The following is a 19,474-nucleotide window of genomic DNA, read 5'->3' on the forward strand; positions in this document are numbered from 1 at the left end:
GAGCAATAATGTCATGATGAGTGACATTTACACAAGCAAATGGTACCGAGCATAGAGCAACAATATTTATTTTTTGGGGGCTGTATATGTCCAAACAGTAAAATACTTTAAAAACATTTTAAAATTTTTACATTTCAGGGATGGAAAAATGTTTGGTGTAATCTTAAACTAAAACAAGATATAAAGTATGAAGAAAAGATAATCAATCTATATATTTTGAAAAAAACATCCTATTTGAGAACTGTAAAAATCCCCAAAATAAAAGTTTAGTCAATAAGAATCTAAAATTCAAAAATGATGCATTCAGGAGGATTTTTGCCATGGCATGGGCTCCCATTGATTTTGTTATAATGACAAGATAAGTTCTGGCAAAATGCGTAGAATTGCAGGAAATTAGGTTAAAAACGGCTATATTTTGTCATTGGGCCAACAGGAGGGCCTCTACAATGTCCGGTCAGCGACGCCCCCCTCATGCCTTCTGCCACGTCCAACCACCTAAGACTCGTTTTGATCCAGAAAAAAACCCGATATTTAAATTAGAAGGAATATTATCCAATGCAAGTTCCAAAATGTTTCTCTGTGTATTCATGTGTGTCCAGAGAAGGAAAGAAAAGTCACCCAGCATGCAAAGCAGCTCCACTCCATCAGTTCTATTAGCTGACTGGGATAATACCCCCTCATCAAGAACACCACTGGGAGTAGAAGTGTCTGATCAGCTGTGTGTGTTTGCTTGCTAGAGATTAGAACATGTCTGTGTTTACTGGCTAGTGATTGGACCTAGGCACGTGATTGTGTGTGTGGCCAAGGAACTGCCCAACGAGATAGCTTAGCTTCAGTCCCAATTGGCAAGGGGGATGTGCAGCTAACCGTCTGGTCAAGAACCAGAAGGCAGATCTGCTAGCTATAGCTAGGCCTTAAAGGGGGGCTGAACTTCCCGATTAGGCTTGGTTATTAAGAAATGCAGCCGCTTGATGAATACTTAGGTGATGCCAGCTGTGGTCAGGATTGAAATAAACCCAACCCAAGGAAAACTGTTACAGTACCCTTCATTTCGTGACATAACATTTTTTCCTATCATCTCGCAAATCTCTGTTTAGGACGAGATTGACTTCATGACCAAAGTTATCCTATTTACACTTTGTCGTACACTCATAACGATGCCACATAGGCCATTTTTTTAAATGAGAAGTTGCTTTGTAGGGGCAGTGGTGCTTTAATAAAACAAGATGCTCCTCAGGCCATGACCAGCCCATGCTGTGTTTAAAATGAACAAAGACAAGCTTTACACTGCGCTCCAAATGGACATTAACAGGCTAAACTGTATCCGAAATGAATAATGAGACTAATAAATCTCTAACAGCATGCAAACAAGTTGTGAAAATGGCAGATGAGTGTTTGGGGGATGTTTACAGTGAAAAGATAATGTTGACTGTCTTGAGGGCGTGAAGTATCCCCCAGCATGGCTGGCTCACCTCCTTGTGTTCTTTTCTGCATTTGAGGGCCGTGACGATGTCCTGGTAAGGCTGAGTGGGGATGGTCACAGACTTGATGACTTTGGGCGGTGGGGGAGGAGCTTTGAACAGACCGTCATCCTTGTGGGAGTTGGTGTCCTTGCTGCTTCCGCTCAATACGCTGGCCTGGAGAGTCAAAAAGTACAAAACATTTGAAAAAGTTAAAAAGACAACTTTCATTCCAGTTGCCCTTATCTGAATTGTTTTCAGGTCTTGACTAAACAGAATATGGTTAATATTGATTTAGATTTCCTCCTCTGAAATTTAATTTAGGTGAGGCTGCTATTGGGTTAATGTAGGGCTGCACGATTATTCCAATTTTAATAAACATTGCGATATTGACATGTGCAATATCCATATCGCAAGAGGCTGTGATATTTTGAAGGGAGTGGCTACTAATCCGTGACCAGATTTTATACACATGAGCACGCAAATTCTCGTGGGAATTTGGGACTTCAAAATGAGATGCAAGGTTCTAATAAGTGCTATTGTGTAGAAATGGCAAAGAAAATACTGTTTGATGAGCTAAATTAGCTAGCAAGTTATACCAGTTATCAAAGAGGTTCTAGCTAGCTTTGCATCCATGGCAGGACCAGCGTTGTCAAAGAAGTTAGACCATCTCTGGTGTCATGTCAACATTACAACTAGAGGTCGACCGATTATGATTTTTCAACGCTGATACCGATTACTGGAGGACCAAAAAAGCCGATACCGATTAATCGGACGATTTTTATTTATTTATTTGTAATAATGACAATTACAACAATACTGAATGAACACTTATTTTAACTTCATATAATACATCAATAAAATCAATTTAGCCTCAAGTAGATAATGAAACGTTCAATTTGGTTTAAATAATGCAAAAACAAAGTGTTAGAGAAGAAAGTAAAAGTGCAATATGTGCTATGTAAGAAAGCTAACGTTTCAGTTCCTTGCTCAGAACATGAGAACATATGAAAGCTGGTGGTACCTTTTAACACGAGTCTTCAATATTCCCAGGTAAGAAGTTTTAGGTTATAGTTATTATAGGAATTATAGGACCTTTTCCCTCAAAACCATTTGTATTTCATTAACCTTTGACTATTGGATGTTCTTATATGCACTTTAGTACTGCTAGTGTAACAGTATAGCTTCCGTCCCTCCCCTCGCTCCTCCCTGGGCTCGAACCAGCAACACAACGACAACAGTCACCATCGAAGCAGCGTTACCCATGTAGAGCAAGGGGAACAACTACTAGAAGGCTCAGAGCGAGTGACGTTTGAAACGCTATTAGCGCGTGCTAACTAGCTAGCCATTTCAGTTACACCAGCCTCATCTTGGGAGTTGATAGGCTTGAAGTCATAAACAGCGCAATGCTTGACGCACAACGAAGAGCTGTTGGCAAAACGCACGAACCACCGCTCAGTCAGATACTTGTATGCTCAGTCAGATTATATGCAACGCAGGACACGTTAGATAATATCTAGCAATATCATCAACCATGTGTAGTGAACTAGTGATTATGATTGATTGTTTTTTATAAGATACGTTTCATGCTAGCTAGCAACTTACCTTGGCTTACTGCATTCGCGTAACAGGCAGTCTCCTTGTGGAGTGCAACGAGAGAGAGGCAGGTCGTTATTGCGTTGGACTAGTTAACTAAGGTTGCAAGATTGAATCCCCCGAGCTGACAAGGTGAAAATCGGTCGTTCTGCCCCTGAACGATGCAGTTAACCCACCGTTCATAGGCAGTCATTGAAAATAAGAATGTGTTCTTAACTGACTTGCCTAGTTAAATAAAGATATAAAACATGTGTGTATATATATATATATATTTTTTTTTAAATCGGCAAATCGGCATCCAAAAATACCGATTTCCGATTGTTATGAAAACTTGGAAATCGGCCCTAATTAAATCGCCCATTCCGATTAATCGGTTGACCTCTAATTACAACCAGGACGGACTGTCCAATGGGAAGCTAAAATGCCGGCACAGACACAGCTCTCATGCAATGCAAAGACCTTTTATTATCTGTAGTTAATAATAGTCAGTACACATAAATTCACATAGCCATGAGCGAGCATGTCGTAAACTGTAGATGTGTCATCTCCATTAGCTATACATCTAGCCATCACATAAAAAAATGCATACAACAAAATGTCTCAATACACAGCATTTTTTGTCCACAATCTCTCAGAGATTTGGCTCGTAGTTCTTGCACAGGAAAGAAGTGGACAGTTTTCAGGGGCCTACCAGAACACAACAAACAGTAAACAGCGTGGGTAGATAAAAATGGTTAGGGAGAAATCAACCATACGACCACTACAAAGTGTCATCGTATACCCACAGATCAAATTGATTTGAACAGTATTGATAGAGTCCACTAGTTTACTGCACTGGTGTAACATGTCACTATTGCATATGACTTGTATATATTAACATATCTGGGAAATCTATGAATCTGTTAGACAGACAGAGACAGACATTCTCTGTAAACTGATTTGACAACTGATTTGCATTTCTGGGGTGAGGTGGGGCTAACATAAGAAATGGCAATCCAGTAGATATTGAAATAGAACATATTTTGTGAAATCAAATGTCTTCTTACACGAAGATGGGAGAATGCAACCCATCTTACATAAAACCAGTCATTATTATTTTTTATCTGAAGTACGCCCCTACCTGCTGATCATTAAAAAAATGAAGATAATTATACCCCAAAATAGATTGAATGGGCATGTCATTTACACAGTACTGATGAAAAATCTAGAACATTGACCTAAATATGGGTATACGAGAACAACTAGTGGTCACCGGGTTTTTCATCCTTGGTCACTAGCCATCATAAATGTGTATTCCCTCTTCACAAACTTGAAGTTGGATGGGTCCCCTTTCCTATGCCCAAAAGAACCCAACTACAGATTTTATGCACTAGCATGCAATGAGATATAGTTGAAGCGGGTATTTACTTTGCAACATGTTTGTCATTGACAAACACAATATAATTGTATGAGCTATACATCTGTGTACTGCCGTTTTTGTACACCTCTACTAGCTAGCTAGATGGGGAGGTCCAGTTCCAGAGGCTGTCCGTTCTGCATGCCTTCTTGATTTCGATACAATGTGTCGTCATATGTTTGTGCATGCACACTGGTAGCCTAACTGTCATAGCCATCTTTCTAACCAAATTAGCTCATCAACAAGTATTTTCTTTGCTATTTCTGCACGATGGCACTTATTAAAGCCTTGAATCTCATATGGACCTCACTGTCACCACTGGCCATCTAGCTAGCCACGTAGCCAGCAGGGTTGCATCAGTTTCCATTGGAGTAGAGCTTGCTAGAGTGGCTAGCTAACCGAGTTGATGAACATATAGAAGCCTATGATGACTAGCTAGCTAATGTCTATATACCGTAGTCATGGATTTGCAAAATCAAGAAAATGGTACTGAACGCATGTCAAAATCAAGTTTCCTGCTTAGTGACATTGTGAATATCATATTTTTGGCATTTAACTACCGGTATGTATCTAATCCGGTTTGGGCATGAGGAAATGAGTCCATTTCCAAATTCCCACTAGATACTGCAAGAATTTGCACACTTGGATACAGAGCCTCAGAAATATAAGATCTGGACTATAAGATCCCTCTCTATTTTGAAATGACACTTAGCTGTCTAACACCCGTTTGTTTTGTTTTACTTTATTGCTCGAGTTCCCACTCATTGCTCCTCTTTTTTCTGCTTCAAGTCCCACACACCAAGCCCCACCCACTGTCACTCAAGCAGGCAGTCGCTCGTGCTCAAGATTCACTCTGCATACATTGAGCAAAAATAAGCATGCAGTCAAGATTTTTTCAAACCAAGAACGACGCAGCTTTTCACTTTTTTCAAACCAAGAACGACGCAGCTTTTCACTTTGCTTATTCTGCAAAACGCTAGTTAGTTGATTTTAGCAAGCTGCAGATGTTGCCAAAAATTGTGATAGCTAATGATTAGTATTAGGGGCTAACTAGCTGGCTCGCTAAATCCACTGAGAAACTTTTGCTATAATATACAGACAAGTATCTGTGGGAGTATATCAGCATTGTTTATGCAACAACTTGTTCTTAGAGAGGAAAAGGCAAAGAATATTCTAAAGAATCTGTCTGAATGTACCTATTTAAATCTAATTAGGTTCCCCTTGGAAACACTGACCAACACTTTGCTTCCTACTCTGTCACAACTATAGAATTAAAATACTAGAATGGACATGAACCTTATGATAGTCAAAAGGTCATCCCTTTGGTCAACCATGGTTTTCCAAAGCTGTGAGACGTGTAAAATAATGCATTTTAAGAAAGTATCTGCACTATATGTTTGTTAGCTAGCCAGCCAGTTTAAGAGGAATGATTCCATTAATGTTTCAAATGAACTGCCAATGTGCCAACATTCCATTCAAACAATGCCATCAATCCACAGCCATACACTGGCTGAAATCAGTTGATGGTAGGACATAAAACAAGTTGTAAATGCAACAAGTACTGATATTGTATCATGAAATAGCACTCAACTTTCCAAGAAAACAAAAAATGAGACATTTATGGTCAGTTTACATATATTTTAAAAAGTCTATTTATACAGAACATTTATATGACCATATTTTAGGTTGACAATTCTATTACACAATTTGATATATCACATGCCTTACTATTATTTTCCTGCATAAGAAAACAAAACTGGATTATGCCTCTACTGCCATTCATTCCAATTAGACTGGTTGGGATTTATCCCTGAACTTTTAAGGTTTATGACATAGTCCCTCTAGTAATTTAATAGACCAAACCACAGAATATTTTTTAACAAAGCCGTTCTGGTAGTTTCGGGTTCCGTGTGAAAGCACAGGAAATCATATGCAGACCACCGCCGGACTAGCTAGATTATCTAATGCATAATGAATCTAGTCAGTTTTCTAGCATTTATATACAATAATCAACACTACTCTTGTTATCAAGCGTCCATTTTTCTGGAGGTCAGCCAGATAGCTTGTTTGCTTCGTTCATGGAGGAAATGCTAGCTAGCTACATTGCGGCTGACCTGTATGCTAGCCAGGGCCATGTATTTATATGCATACATTTTTAAATAATAAATAAACAAACACATAGCCAGCAAGCTAGCTCTAATTACAATGTTTGATAGCTAAAATCGGTTCCATCTATCTCACCATATTTTAACTTACCCAATCTTCAGCCACTGGCACTTTGCAGCATCCATTACTCAAAAACAGTAACGTTAGCTAGTTAATGTTAGCTAGCCCATCTGTAGCCCTCAACTACCTAGCTAGTTAGCTAGCTAGCCGAGTTCCAGTTATTGTTGTTATTTTTCAGCCATCTTGTTGGAACACCGAATGACCACAAGCTGCCTGCCAGTGGGTGCAGTAGCTAGCTAGTCCTGCCTTGCATTGGTTATCTTGCCAGCACGCATGGATGAATGCAGATGTTAGTCATGTAAAGTTAGCAAGCAAAGACAACCCTCGTTTTCAATTAATAAGATGGCTTGGTAGCTACATCAGCACACACATATATCCTTACCCAGTGTCGATGATGGTTCCATAGCCTACCATTCGCTGAGCTGGGGCTACGAGGTTATCAGGAAGTGTACTAGCTAGCTACTTGCCTGGCATAAGCCTACATGTTGACCTATAATCATTGCAATTTGACTGTTTTGCTCTGCTAGCCATCTAGCTACCAGGTTTGGACTAGTTGCCTGCTTAATTGCTAGTAACTGAATGTTATACATAGAAAATAACCTCTGTTTAAAATATTATTATTTCTTGACTGTAATATCCATCTATGAATGAGTGAACAGGAAGGCTACCATTGTTCGTTGTTTATTGAAAACAAACCGGTTTTGGACTTAGTCAACTAATGTGAGGCTGTGTGTCCCGAGTGGCACAGTGGTCTAAGGCACTGCATTTCAGCGCTTGAGGCGTCACAACAGACCCTGGTTCGATGTGATTGGAGTTCCATAGGGCGGTGCACAATTGACCCTGCGTCGTCTGGGTTTGGCCGAGGTAGTCAGTCATTGTAAAATAACAATTTGTTCTTAACTGACTTGCCTAGTTAAATAAAGGTTCAATAAATAACTATCTGCTTGATCATTTCAAGATTACACCATGAAATAGCACTGCGACATTGCAATAACATAATCCATTGTCAAAGTCGGTTTTGCCGGCTCCTTACCTAAGTGATTACTGGATGTCATAAGGTGAAAGCACCAATTTGTAAGTCGCTCTGGATAAGAGCGTCTGCTAAATGACTTAAATGTAAATGTAAATTACTGATTTGTAAATACAGAGCACAACCATACAGAGAATCGTGCACAGAATGCAACTTTCTCCACGCGGAACTACATCCGTTGTGAGACATTGTGATCTCTCATATAGGATCTCTATGGTTACAACCATCTCCTCTATTATTTTTTTCATTTGTTGTAATGCCAAACAAAAACAACATTCCAAGTGCACACTTGTCCAACCACACAATTTGAATGACCATTCTATTTCAGCTTACCCAAGCTGTTTTGATCTAAAATTGCAAGTAAAAATGTAATTACCTTCCAATATCGTGCAGCCCTAGGTCAATGCATTATTCTAGGACAACACATTGTTATCTTCGTGCTAGAGATAGCAAATTCAATAGAGAGAGGGAGAGAGAGAGAATGTGTGTGCCTTGGTAGTGTCCTAGAATAGTTCTCACCGGAGCAGTGTGTGCGCGGGCCAGGGGTGGCATGGGCATCTCTTCAGGCTCGGGCTGGTTCCAGTGGCGGGCATTGTACACAGCTTTAGCAGGGGACTGCACACAACAAAACAACCACAGATCCAGGGTAAGTACAGTAGCAGTAGAAATGATGACAGAGGTTTCAGTAGCAGTGGATAGGATTCAACATGAATGCCAAAAACCAAAGACATACTTGACCTGTGTCCTCAGTTTTGGGAACAGTGAGCAAGACACACATCTGACGTGTTGTTATTATTAGCATCATAATCACCATAGGAGCAGAATGGTGGAGACTGCTGAACGCAACTTCATAACGTCTACACTTATGACCCTGCATGGCTCGTTTCATCAACAAGTTGCTTTCAGAATCAGACTCCAGGACAAAAATGGTCAACTAGACCTATGTCACTTCTTTAAACATTTACCAGAAACTAGACTACTTCCAAAATAAATACATAAATCCCCTATATTTCCACTCTGAGACATTTATGTTCATCCAATCTTATCATTCTAGCTTATCCAGGTCTGAGGAAGCTCACTTCGTCATTATCAAAACATTAAATAAAATCAAATTTTATTTCTCACATACACATGGTTTGCAGATGTTAATGAGAGTGTAGCGAAATGCTTGTGCTTCTAGTTACGACAATGCAGTAATAACCAACAAGTAATCTAACTAACAATTCCAAAACTACTGTCTTATACACACAAGTGTAGGGGGATAAAGAATATGTACATAAAGATATATGAATGAGTGATGGTACAGAGCGGCATAGGCAAGATACAGTAGATGGTATCGAGTACAGTATATACATATGAGATGAGTATGTAAACAAAGTGGCATAGTTAAAGTGGCTAGTGATACATGTATTACATAAAGATGCAGTAGATAATAGAGTACAGTATATACGTATACCTATGAGATGAATAATGTAGGGTATGTAAACATTATATTAGGTAGCATTGTTTAAAGTGGCTAGTGATATATTTTACATAATTTCCCATCAATTCCCATCATTAAAGTGGCTGGAGTTGAGTCAGTGTGTTGGTGGCAGCCACTCAATGTTAGTGGTGGCTGTTTAACAGTCTGATGGCCTTGAGATAGAAGCTGTTTTTCAGTCTCTCGGTCCCAGCTTTGATGCACCTGTACTGACCTCGCCTTCTGGATGATAGCGGGGTGAACAGGCAGTGGCTCGGGTGGTTGTTGTCCTTGATCTTTATGGCCTTCCTGTAACATCGGGTGGTGTAGGTGTCCTGGAGGGCAGGTAGTTTGCCCCCGGTGATGCGTTGTGCAGACCTCACTACCCTCTGGAGAGCCTTACGGTTGTGGGCGGAGCAGTTGCCGTACCAGGCGGTGATACAGCCCACCAGGATGCTCTCGGCTGGGGATGCCGTCTGGGCCTGCAGCCTTGCGAGGGTTAACACGTTTAAATGTTTTACTCACCTCGGCTGCAGTGAAGGAGAGTCCGCATGTTTTAGTTGCAGGCCGTGTCAGTGGCACTGTATTGTCCTCAAAGCGGGCAAAAAGTTATTTAGTCTGCCTGGGAGCAAGACATCCTGGTCCGTGACGGGGCTGGTTTTCTTTTTGTAATCCGTGATTGACTGTAGACCCTGCCACATACCTCGTGTCTGAGCCGTTGAATTGAGATTCTACTTTGTCTCTATACTGACGCTTAGCTTGTTTGATTGCCTTGCGGAGGGAATAGCTACACTGTTTGTATTCGGTCATGTTTCCGGTCACCTTGCCCTGATTAAAAGCAGTGGTTCGCGCTTTCAGTTTCACGCGAATGCTGCCATCAATAATCAATTAGATCTGATAGTGGTGAGTTGGTGATGGAAGGAATACAAAAATCAGAGATACTTGTATGTCTAAATTATCTTAATTTCCTAGGTAGACCTTTCAGTATGTTCTAACATTGCATTCTAATGAAAAACCATAAATTTTTGAAGTAGTCCAGAGCATGTCCTGAATAGGAAATGGCCTATATTGAGAGGATGTTATGATTATATAACCCATAAACCATGCTTCAATCCAACAATGTGAGTTAAGTACATGTCAGAAACTCATGACAGGCCTGATGGAAACAGCAAATATCTGTAAACTTCCCAAATGTCGGCAAAACAAAACACACTACACAGGGGTGGATAATATTTAGTCTGTTAAATAGATAATGTGACAAATGACATTGGAAATGCTTTTTTGCGCAATTGTTGGTAAAATAACATAGGGTCGGGACAATACCAGTATTGCGATACTCGTTAGTATAGTGACAAGGGAAAAAAAACATGATTCAGATTGAACTTTTTGGGAAAACAGCACTAATGTTTGAAACAAACATCTGTTGTCATTCAGATTCATATTCACATTTATTTATTTATTTTCCAAGCTATAGCACAATATTTTACATACAGCAGGTTTTTAAAGAACCAAATAGTTTGGTGAGCTTTGTGTTTCCATGGAAAAAATGATGCTATGTTGTGTGTCCACTAGGACATGGAAAAACATGCACAGTTTATAGCTCCAACTCCAAAAAGTTCTGGGACACTGTTAAGTCCATGGAGAACAAGAGCACATCCTCCCAGCTGCCCACTGCACTGAGGCTAGGTAACACGGTCACCACCGATAAATCCATGATTATCGAAAACTTCAACAAGCATTTCTCAACGGCTGGCCATGCCTTCCGCCTGGTTACTCCAACCTCGGCCAACAGCTCCGCCCCCCGCAGCTACTCGCCCAAGCCTCTCCAGGCTCTCCTTTACCCAAATCCAGATAGCAGATGTTCTGAAAGAGCTGCAAAACCTGGACCCGTACACATCAGCTGGGCTTGACAATCTGGACCCTCTATTTCTGAAACTATCCGCCGCCATTGTCGCAACCCCTATTACCAGCCTGTTCAACCTCTTTCATATCGTCTGAGATCCCCAAGGATTGGAAAGCTGCCGCAGTCATCCCCCTCTCCAAAGGGGGAGACACCCTGGACCCAAACTCTTACAGACCTATATCCATCCTGCTCGGCCTATCTAAGGTCTTCGAAAGCCAAGTCAACAAACAGGTCACTGACCATCTCGAATCCCACCGTACCTTCTCCGCTGTGCAATCTGGTTTCCGAGCCGGTCACGGGTGCACCTCAGCCACGCTCAAGGTACTAAACGATATCATAACCGCCATCGATAAAAGATAGTACTGTGCAGCCGTCTTCATCAACCTTGCCAAGGCTTTCGACTGTCAATCACCATATTCTTATCGGCAGACTCAGTAGCCTCGGTTTTTCTGATGACTGCCTTGCCTGGTTCACCAACTACTTTGCAGACAGAGTTCTGTGTGTCAAATCGGAGGGCATGCTGTCCGGTCCTCTGGCAGTCTCTATGGGGGTGCCACAGGGTTCAATTCTCGGGCCGACTCTTTTCTCTGTATATATCAATGATGTTGCTCTTGCTGCGGGCGATTCCCTGATCCACCTCTACGCAGACTACACCATTCTATATACTTCCGGCCCGTCCTTGGACACTGTGCTATCTAACCTCCAAACGAGCTTCAATGCCATACAACACTCCTTCCGTGGCCTCCAACTGCTCTTAAACGCTAGTAAAACCAAATGCATGCTTCTCAACCGTTCGCTGCCTGCACCCGCACGCCTGACTAGCATCACCACCCTGGATGGTTCCGACCTTGAATATGTGGACATCTATAAGTACCTAGGTGTCTGGCTAGACTGTAAACTCTACTTCCAGACTCATATCAAACATCTCCAATCGAAAATCAAATCTAGAGTCGGCTTTCTATTCCGCAACAAAGCCTCCTTCACTCACGCCACCAAACTTACCCTAGTAAAACTGACTATCCTACCGATCCTCGACTTCGGCGATGTCATCTACAAAATTGCTTCCAACACTATACTCAGCAAACTGGATGAAGTTTATCACAGTGCCATCAGTTTTGTCACTAAAGCACCTTATACCACCCACCACTGCGACCTGTATGCTCTAGTCGGCTGGCCCTCGCTACATATTCGTCGCCAGACCCACTGGCTCCAGGTCATCTACAAGTCCATGCTAGGTAAAGCTCCGCCTTATCTCAGTTCACTGGTCACGATGGCAACACCCACCCGTAACACGCGCTCCAGCAGGTGTATCTCACTAATCATCCCTAAAGCCAACACCTCATTTGGCCACCTTTCGTTCCAGTTCTCTGCTGCCTGTGACTGGAATGAATTGCAAAAATCTCTGAAGTTGGAGACTTTTATCTCCCTCACCAACTTTTAACATCTGCTATCTGAGCAGCTAACCGATCGCTGCCGCTGTACATAGTCTATCGGTAAATAGCCCACCCATTTTTACCAACCTCATCCCCATACTGTTTTTATTCATTTTATTTTCTGCTCTTTTGCACACCAATATCTCTACCTGTACATGACCATCTGATCATTTATCACTCCAGTGTTAATCTGCAAAATTGTAATTATTCGCCTACCTCCTCATGCCTTTTGCACACAATGTATATAGACTCCCCCTTTTTTCTACTGTGTTATTGACTTGTTAATTGTCTACTCCATGTGTAACTCTGTGTTGTCTGTTCACACTGCTATGCTTTATCTTGGCCAGGTCGCAGTTGCAAATGATAACTTGTTCTCAACTAGCCTACCTGGTTAAATAAAAATATTACTTAGGCTACATATGAAATAAATGGATGTTGAACTAAGTGGTGAACTAAGGGTGGTGAAAGTGCACAGCAATGAACTTGGTGCTCATTTCTCAGAAATATAATTATGAATAAAAGTCTTAATTTGTATAATGGTGACATGATTATCGGTGCTTGTCTGCCAAATAAAATTATTGCGCTCTGATCCATAGTCTCATCATGTACAGTTGAAGTCGGAAGTTCACATACACCTTAGCCAAATACATTTAAACTCAGTTTTTTACAATTCCTGACATTTAATCCTTGTAAACATTCCCTGTCAGTTAGGATCACAGCTTTATTTTAAGAATGTGAAATGTCAGAATAATAGTAGAGAGTAGAGGTCGACCGATTATGATTTTTCAACGACGATACCGATTATTGGAGGGGGGGAAAAGCAGATACCGATTAAATCGTACGATTTTTAAAATGTATTTTTAATAATGACAATTACAACAATACTGAATGAACACTATTTTAACTTAAAATAATACATCAATAAAATCAATTTCACTTAAAATAAATAATGAAACATGTTCAATTTGGTTTAAAAAATGCAAAAGCAAAGTGTTGGAGAAGAAAGTAAAAGTGCAATATGTGCCATGTAAGAAAGCTAACGTTTCAGTACCTTTCTCAGAACAGGAGAACATTTGAAAGCTGGTAGCTCCTTTTAATATGAAACTTCAATATTCTCAGGTAAGAAGTTTTAGGTTGTAGTTATTATAAAGGAATTATAGGACTATTTCCATACCATTTGTATTTCATTAACCTTTGACTATTGGATGTTCTTATAGGCACTTTAGTATTGCAGGTGTAACAGTATAGCTTCCGTCCCTCTCCTCGCTCCTACCTGGGCTCGAACCAGGAACACATCGACAACAGCCACCCTCGAAGCAGCGTTACCCATCGCACCGCAGAGCAAGGGGAACAACCACTCAAAGTCTCAGAGCGAGTGACGTTTGAAATGCTATTAGCGCACACCCCGTTAATTAGCTAGTCATTTCACATTGGTTACACCAGCCTAATCTCTGGAGTTGATAGGCTTAAAGTCATAAACAGGTGCTGGCAAACGCACGAAAGTGCTGTTTGAATGGAAGCTTACGAGCCTGCTGGTGCCTACCATCGCTCAGTCAGACTGCTCTTATCAAATCATAGACTTAGTTGTAACATGATAGCACACAGAAATACGAGCATTAGGTCATTAATATGGTTGAATCTGGAAACTATTATCTCGAAAACAAGACGTTTATTCTTTCAGTGAAATACGGAACCGTTATGTATTTTATTTAACCTTTATTTAACTAGGCAAGTCAGTTAAGAACAAAAGTGGGTTAACTGCCTGTTCAGGAGCAGAACGACAGATTTGTACCTTGTCAGCTCGGGGGATTGAACTTGCAACCTTACGGTTACGAGTCCAACGCTCTAACCACTAGGCTACCCTACCACCCCACTCGAACGGGTGGCATCCTTAACTCTAAATATTCCAATATTCCTGTTACATTGCACAATCTTCAATGTTATTTCATAATTACGTAGCATTCTGGCAAATTAGGTGGCCCAAACTGTTGCAAAAACACTGACTCTGCGTGCAATGCTAACCTGTAGATACTTTTGTACCCGTTTCCTCCAGCATCTTCACAAGGTCCTTTGCTGTTGTTCTGGGATTGATTTGCACTTTTCACACCAAAGTACGTTCATCTCCAGGAGACAGAACGCGTCTCCTTCCTGCTACGTGGTCCCATGGTGTTTATACTTTCATACTATTGTCTTTACAGATGAACGTGGTACCTTCAGGCGTTTGGAAGTTGCTCCCAAGGATGAACCAGACTTGTGGAGGTCTACAATTTTTTTTCTGAGGTCTTGGCTGATTTCTTTTGATTTTCCCATGATGTCAAGCAAAAAGGCACGGAGTTGGAAGGTAGGCCTTGAAATACATCCACAGGTACACCTCCAATTGCCTCAAATGATGTCAATTAGCCTATCAGAAGCTCTAAAGCCATGACATCATTTTCTGGAATTTTCCAAACTGTTTAAAGGCACAATCAACTTAGTGTATGTAAACTTCTGACTCACTGTTATTGTGATACAGTGAATTGTAACTGAAATAATCTGTCTGTAAACAATTGTTGGAACAATTAATTGTGTCATGCACAAAGTAGATGTCCTAACCGACTTGCCAAAACTATAGTTTGTTAACTTTGTGGAGTTGTTGAAAAACGTGTATGTAAACTTCCGACTTCAACTGTAGCCCATCTCTGCACTGCATCTGCAAGCTGTTAGCTAGAGCGCACTGCCAAGACCAGAGTGGACACATTTACTGTGTTTGTGTGTGTGTGCCAAATCCATTGTTCCTGAAAAACTCTACTGTGGGGAATGCAGTTAATACTTATTATTGGAATTAAAACAAATCTAGTGGTCCTCTTTCAAGGCTTAAAATCACTCGTTTTGATGGTCAGTCTAGACATGTGTGCTATGACAATAGTGTGACTTTGCGCTTGATTTGGTCAAATGCTTGAGTTGAGGCGAGAGGTTCTTGTGATGTTTCTGAAGATGCATGTAATTAGGCCTATCCCATTCATCTGCCTTGCAAAAAAAAGCAGTGTTCTATGTCCAGAGACGCAAAGGAGAAGGAATCAATAACAATATCACAGCACAGAAATCCCTTTATTGGGAACGTTCTCCCACTGCTCACCCGTGAATGCTTGAAACATTATTGAACATGTACTCACTCCCCTTAGTGACAGCAATTCTATCTGGGTTACCTCATGAGCACCGCTACAAATACACTGTGACTCAAACAACTCTTTCCATACACACACTCCATCTCACACAGACATTAAAAAAAAATCTGACTTCATAGATCCCTCACCTTTTTGGGCCCACTGAAGATCTTCCTGCCAGCCTCCATGGATTTGTCCCCCTGTTTTCCTGAGCGACCCTTCTGCCCTTCAGACCCACCAGGGATCGAGTCATCAGAAAACTCCAGAATATCTGAGAGGGGGAAACAGCACAATAAGGTGGAATCAACATGATGGAAATACATGTACAATAGAAATCCTGTTACATGTTGAAGGAAAACTGACTAAGTAACGCATCCTATTTAGACTGTATATGACATAGCTTATCAAATCACCTGTGTTTTTCATAGAGCTAAACTCTTTATTGCCTTTAGACAAACACAAACATCAACAGTATATGTCACCTGTACTGCTGCTGCCCTGGCTGTCCTGAGAGTCGCTGGGCTGGGGGCTGTCCACAATAGCTGCCATTGCAGCTGCTGCAGCCTTCTTGGCCTTCCTCTTCTCTTTGGCCTGGGAGCCCTCCTCTTCATCACTGTCGCTCTCGCTGAGGTCGTCAAAGCCAAAATACTTGATCTTGTAGCTGCTGTTTCCGCCGGCCGCGTGGTCTACTCCCTCCTCCCCCTCCTGGTCACCTTTATCCTCGAAGCCAAAGAACTCCAGCTTGGTCTCCTTCTTGGTCTTACTCTGGGTGGTTCGGGACCTGACGGTTACAAGAGGAGAATCGATTAATTTCAAATCAGCAGCTGACATTAAAAACACGAAAACAATAGTCAAAGGTTAATTGTCTTCTTAAACAGAACAGGTGCTTAAATCGAGAAAACAGATTCACCTAGGTTTAGGTATAGTGGAAACATTTGGTAAACCACATATGAGGGTGAGCTGAGTGTGTATAAGAAGGGACGTTATGCGCTTACCTGTAAATATACAGTTGTACAATATTAAGCAGTATCAAGCATGTCATGAAGGACCAGTGGGAGGCAACTACGGCAAGAGTCTTGAGTGTACGGTCTGGGCCACAGCCAGTGGAGTCGTTTACCTGGTGGGTTTGGCTGGAGGTATGTCTGCCTTCTTCCTCAGCCGTCCCGCCTCCCCCAGGTCAGCAGGGGGTGCGCTGGTGATGAGCTCGTCCATGCTGCGCTCTATGGAGTCCTGGATGGTGACGTTACACACCGACAGGCAGGATGGGTGCAGCACCGTATAGTCCCGTACCCGACCCCTGCCAGCAGGTTTAGTCGCCGGTTTGGCCACTGTTGTGATAGCATTAGTGCAACCCCTGGCAGTGGACACACTTTTGGGAATCAGTGCAGCCGGACTGCTGGTGGCTACGGGCAGTTTGCTGTCGCTAGTAGCAGAAGCATCTAGAACATCGGAGGCCTTGTTTGGCTTGGGCCGGATGTATTTCCTAGTATTGGACGGCCTGAGGAGGAACGGGGAGGGAGGGATGTTGTCAACAACCGGCTCGGCCGGAGACTCGTGTTCAGCACTTTTCATCCCACCTGAGGAGAGCCCATCCTTGGAAGATGAGGACTGGGAGTCCCCACTAAACCCTGGTGCCTCAGCTGAGTCTTTTTCCTGGAGAGGATCCATGCTAGGGGAGGAGGTAGAAAACTCCTGGGTTCCTATTAGGCTCCATTCCACATAGGGGTCCTTGGGCACAGTCTTTGAAACAGAGGACTGAGCAATAGGCTTCTGGTTACTCTCGGATTTATTTCTGAACAAGGACTGTCTACTCTTTTCTGCACCCTCATTGGACAATGTTTGCTTGCCTGTGAGCACAAAAGAGACAAAAAGAGCATGTTAACAAAAAGGAAGCATTATAAGACAAGCATTATATTGTAAATTACTGTTTCAGATTCACGGTTGTTTGGTTTGTGTCATTTCTAATCAGTAATCTAATTCTAAATGAAAGGGGTACAGGCCTATTGAGATGATGGCGTTGCAGTAAAGCCCGATTTATCTTTAGTGAGCCGTCAGGGACAGATAGAGACGAGATAAGCTGACACAGAAGCTGGCAGCAGAGACTAAAAGCCCACAGGGGAGCCCATCACTTTATCTTCTCCAGAAACATCCACACACCACATCTATCATCGCCATTATCACAGACACACCGTTTTCCTTCCATAATAATACATTTTTTTAAATCGCAATAAATAAAGTGAAATACAAGAGACAGGCAGGTGTTCTTTAGCTACTGTATACACACACACAATTATTCTACAAGCACCTGTGGAAGCAAAACCAGGTTTCCATCCAACCTTTTAATTCAAGTATAGTACATGTCGGATAATTACGTTGTTTTCTTCACAACAGGCCTGATGGAAACACCAAATTTGTCAGTAAACTGATCATCGCTAGACTTCCATGTTCAGGTATTACCATACAAGTCAAAACTAACTCGGCCACTCAGGAACATTCACTGTCTTCTTGGTGAGCAACTCTAGTATAGATTTGGCATTGTTTTACAAGGTTATTGTCCTTCTGAAAGGTGAATTAATCTCCCAGTGTCTGGTGGAAAACAGGCTAAACCCAAGATTTCCTCTAGGATTTTGCCTGTGCTTAGCTCCTTACATTTATTTTTTATCCTGAAAAATTCCCCATAACATGATGCAGCCACCACTACGCTTGAAAATATTGAGAGTGGTACTCAGGGACAGAGTACCACTCAGTAGTGTGTTGTATTTGCCCCAAACATAACACTTTGTATTCAAGACAAAAAAAACTACTTTGACACATTTTTGGCAGTATGATTTAAATGCCTTGTTGCAAACAGGATGCATGTTATGGAATATTTTTATTCTGTACAGGCTTCCTTCTTTTCACTCGTTCAATTTTTGAATGACTACCTCATCTCTGTACCCCACACAAAATTATCGGTCGAATAGTGAATTTCAAACAGATTCAACCACAAAGACCAGGGAGGTTTTCCAATGCCTCGGAAAGAAGGGCACCTATTGGTAGATGGGTAAAAAAGAAGACATTGAATATACCTGCGCATGATGAAGTTATTAATTACACTTATTGTGGAGAAACTAGAATGTTGTCAATTCATCCTGTTTTCTACCACAACAATTCAACTCTGTAACTGTTTAAGTCACCATTGGCCTCATGGTGAAATCCCTGAATACACCTGTATCTTTGTAGTGACTGCAGGTATTGATACACCATCCAAAGTGTAATAAATAACTGCAGGGTTTTTCATGCTCAACAGTTTCCCCTGTGTATCATGAATGGTCCACCATCCAAAGGACATCCAGACAATTTGACAACTGTGTGAAGCATTGGATTCAACATTGGCCAGCATCGCTGTGGAACGCTTTTGACACCTTGTAGAGTTCATGCCCTGACGAATTGAGGCTGTTCTGAAGTGGGGACAAGTCAATATTAGGTAGGTGTTTCTAATGTTTGGTATACTCAGTATTTATTGGGACTATATGAATTCTAGCTACTTCTGAAGCACATGTGCCCTAGAAAGTAATATGTAACACTGTAAAAGACATTTCTGTATTATAAAATCTAAAATGTTGATACGAATACCTGTCATTGAAATTACAAAGTAATTTGTGGAAAATTTGGTGTTCACGTTGTGTTAAAAAAAAAAGATAAAAAAATTTAATAAATAAAAAAAGCACAATTTTCCTATTGCGATGCATTACATTTAAAATTGTAGTCTCTTTAAAAACGTCAGGTTTGTGGTGACGACATGCAAGAGATCTGTCATTCATTCATTGCTATGATCATTGATCTCCT

General features: G+C 41.4%; 1 protein-coding gene across 1 annotated transcript in view; it reads right to left on the reverse strand.

Annotated features, from left to right (window-relative positions):
• The window catches only part of LOC115113194 (wings apart-like protein homolog), a 35,816-nt gene that overhangs the window by 9,414 nt on the left and 6,928 nt on the right, over nt 1–19,474 (reverse strand). Inside the window, exons 3-7 of the mRNA XM_029640552.2 lie at nt 16,764–17,493; nt 16,129–16,427; nt 15,796–15,917; nt 8,228–8,323; nt 1,473–1,637 (exon numbers count right to left, since the gene is read on the reverse strand). Of these exons, the coding sequence (XP_029496412.1) occupies nt 1,473–1,637; nt 8,228–8,323; nt 15,796–15,917; nt 16,129–16,427; nt 16,764–17,493 (1,412 nt within the window). The remainder of the gene's footprint in view (nt 1–1,472; nt 1,638–8,227; nt 8,324–15,795; nt 15,918–16,128; nt 16,428–16,763; nt 17,494–19,474) is intronic.

This window comes from Oncorhynchus nerka, linkage group LG28 (genome assembly GCF_034236695.1).
Source record: "Oncorhynchus nerka isolate Pitt River linkage group LG28, Oner_Uvic_2.0, whole genome shotgun sequence".
NCBI lineage: Eukaryota > Metazoa > Chordata > Actinopteri > Salmoniformes > Salmonidae > Oncorhynchus > Oncorhynchus nerka.